Source organism: Mesocricetus auratus, unplaced genomic scaffold (genome assembly GCF_017639785.1).
Source record: "Mesocricetus auratus isolate SY011 unplaced genomic scaffold, BCM_Maur_2.0 Super-Scaffold_100038, whole genome shotgun sequence".
Classification (NCBI taxonomy): domain Eukaryota; kingdom Metazoa; phylum Chordata; class Mammalia; order Rodentia; family Cricetidae; genus Mesocricetus; species Mesocricetus auratus.
In genome coordinates, this window is record NW_024429216.1 from 9,060,594 (window position 1) to 9,063,181 (window position 2,588).

The 2,588-nt window shown below is 50.0% G+C and overlaps 1 protein-coding gene across 1 annotated transcript; it reads left to right on the top strand.

Annotated features, from left to right (window-relative positions):
- The first annotated feature begins 609 nt into the window (after positions 1 to 609).
- On the top strand, positions 610 to 2,363 carry LOC121135468 (igE-binding protein-like). Its single transcript, XM_040734251.1, is given in 4 exon segments — positions 610 to 1,002; positions 1,071 to 1,627; positions 1,629 to 2,125; positions 2,128 to 2,363. Coding segments are annotated over 4 exon segments (1,683 nt in total).
- Positions 2,364 to 2,588: the final 225 nt, after the last annotated feature.

Here is a 2,588-nt window from a genome sequence, read left to right on the forward strand (position 1 = left end):
CTGCCTCTCCCGTGGCGTCACATGGGCCATTGAGCAACAGCCAGTCAGGGGGTGACATGTCCCAGGCGAAGGTTGCTGGCCTATATAAGGAAGGGGTTTTATGTGTTTGGGGTCTCCGCTCTGTAAGCTTATGCTCTCCCTCTCAGACGCATTAAAGCTTTACTGTAGAAGGTTCCTGAGTGTGCCGTGTCGTTCTTGCTGGCGAGACGCTAGCGCTTGACAACTGGTGCCGAATCCCGGGAATCGAGACCTTATCATCGTCAGCACCATCGGAGACCCCTTGACTGCAAGGAGGATTTAGAACTACAGGCAGGTACGTCTCGGAGAGGTATGTTTTTTCTGGACTTTGGCTTAGGACTGTCACCACCTTGGGACGGAAGTGTTGAGGCTTTAGTGCTTGTCCTCGGGGCCACTTTGATCTTTGTCGCTATCCTGTTTTGTTACCATTGCTGGCATTGCTAGGCGCAGCAAGACCGATGTAGATAAGCGGCAGCGCCTTGGGGCGCGTGTCAGTCTCTTGTAGATAAAGGAGCTGCGCACAAAAACATCACTTTCATTTTCAGCGCACCAGTAAGACGGACGTACATAAGCCGCGGGTGCTAATTCATCATGGGCTCTTCGCAGTCGGTCATTACCGCACTAGACACAGTGCTAAGACAACGGGATATAAAGATTGCCCATCGGACTTTGAAAAATTTCGTTAAGGAAATTGATCGGGTGGCCCCTTGGTATGCTTGTTCCGGGTCATTGACTCTCGCCTCATGGAACGAATTAGGCAAAGATCTCGATTATAAATTAGCAGATGGAGATTTGAGGCAGGGCACAAAAGCCATTTGGAAACTTGTTAAAAATTGTTTACAAGATGAAGCCTGTAGGGGTGCTGTAGCAAAGGGCCGAAGTACCCTTGAGGAGGTCCAGGATAGCATGTCAGAAACCGAGCGTAGTGAGAGGTTGGGCGCGCACAAAAAGAAAATCATCCACAAGAAGGAAAAAGGCCCCTCGGCGAGTCTAGTGACAAGGGGGTGTTTCAGCCAGATCACGGGGATCCTCCCCCTGCTGTTAAACCAAAGGGAGGAGCTGGCTTCTACCCTGTGCAAGAGCTTGAAGCCTTAAATCTTGACAGTTCTGATGACTCTGAAAGCTCAGAGGATGAGGGTTTAGATACTGAGGAGGAAGCAGAGCTGGAAGAGGAGGAAGAAAGATACCATCCAGATGACCAGATACATAACAACAAAACACCTCGGAGGCGGCTGGTTCAAACAGTCCCCTCACAAGTGGTTCCCTCGGCGCCTCCGCCATATGAGACGCGCCCAAAGTTGTTTTGCTTTCTTCCAGAAAAGGTAAAACGCAGAATGTGCCTCGCTTTCCCTGTTTTCGAAGGCGTTGATGCGACACAGCGGTTGCATGTACCCGTAGAATACAATCAGATAAAGGAGCTGGCCGAATCAGTCAGAAAATACGGAGTTACGGCCAATTTTACTCTTGCACAACTAGATAGACTTGCCATGAATGCCCTAACGCCTTCTGATTGGCAGATGGTAGCGAAGGCAGGACTTGTCAGCATGGGCCAATATATGGAATGGAAAGCACTTTGGCATGAGGCTGCCCAAGAGCAGGCTAGAGCTATTGTGGACATTTGACATGCTTACAGGCCAGGGTCGTTTTGCAGCTGATCAGACCAATTATCATTGGGGTGCCTACCCACAGATTGCCAGCACGGTTATTAGGGCCTGGAAGACACTCTCCAGGAAAGGAGGGGCAGACAACCAACTCACAAAGATTATTCAAGGGACTCAGGAGCCTTTCTCTGACTTTGTGGCAAGAATGACAGAGGCAGCAGGGCGAATCTTTGGTGATCCCGAGCAGGCTGCACCTCTTGTTGAGCAACTTATTTTTGAACAGGCCACCCAGGAATGTTGTGCAGCTATAGCCCCGAGAAAGAACAAAGGATTACAGGATTGGCTTAGGGTCTGTAGAGAACTCGGGGGACCCCTCACTAATGCGGGGTTAGCTGCAGCAATCCTACAGTCTCAAAAGCGCCCCCTTAAGGGGCCAGATAAAAGAACCTGTTTTAAATGCGGAAAGGCAGGGCATCTAAGAAAAGATTATAGGATGCCGGACAGGGAAAGAGTTGCGGCAAAGGATACCATAAGACTGCCCAGTGCCGCTCGGTACAGGATATAAAGGGAAGGGTTCTCCCCCCTATAGAAGCACCAACAAATGAGGTTCCAAAAAACGGGGCGTCGAGCCCACAGTTCCAGGGCCTGCCAAAATATGGGAACAGAGTCAACAGGATGATAAACGAGACCCCTCAGGAGTCGGAACAAGAATGGACTTTTGTGCCGCCTCCAACTTCCTATTAATGCCTCAGATGGGGGTTCAACCCATTCCCGTTCTAGCCCCAAAACCATTACCGGAGGGGACTATAGGGCTCCTTCTCGGTAGAGGGTCGCTTACATTACAGGGACTAGTTGTTCATCCAGGTGTTATTGACGATCAACACTCCCCCAAGATCCAAGTTTTATGCTCCAGTCCAAATGGGATATTTTCCATCAACCGAGGGAATAGAATAGCTAAATTACTGCTCC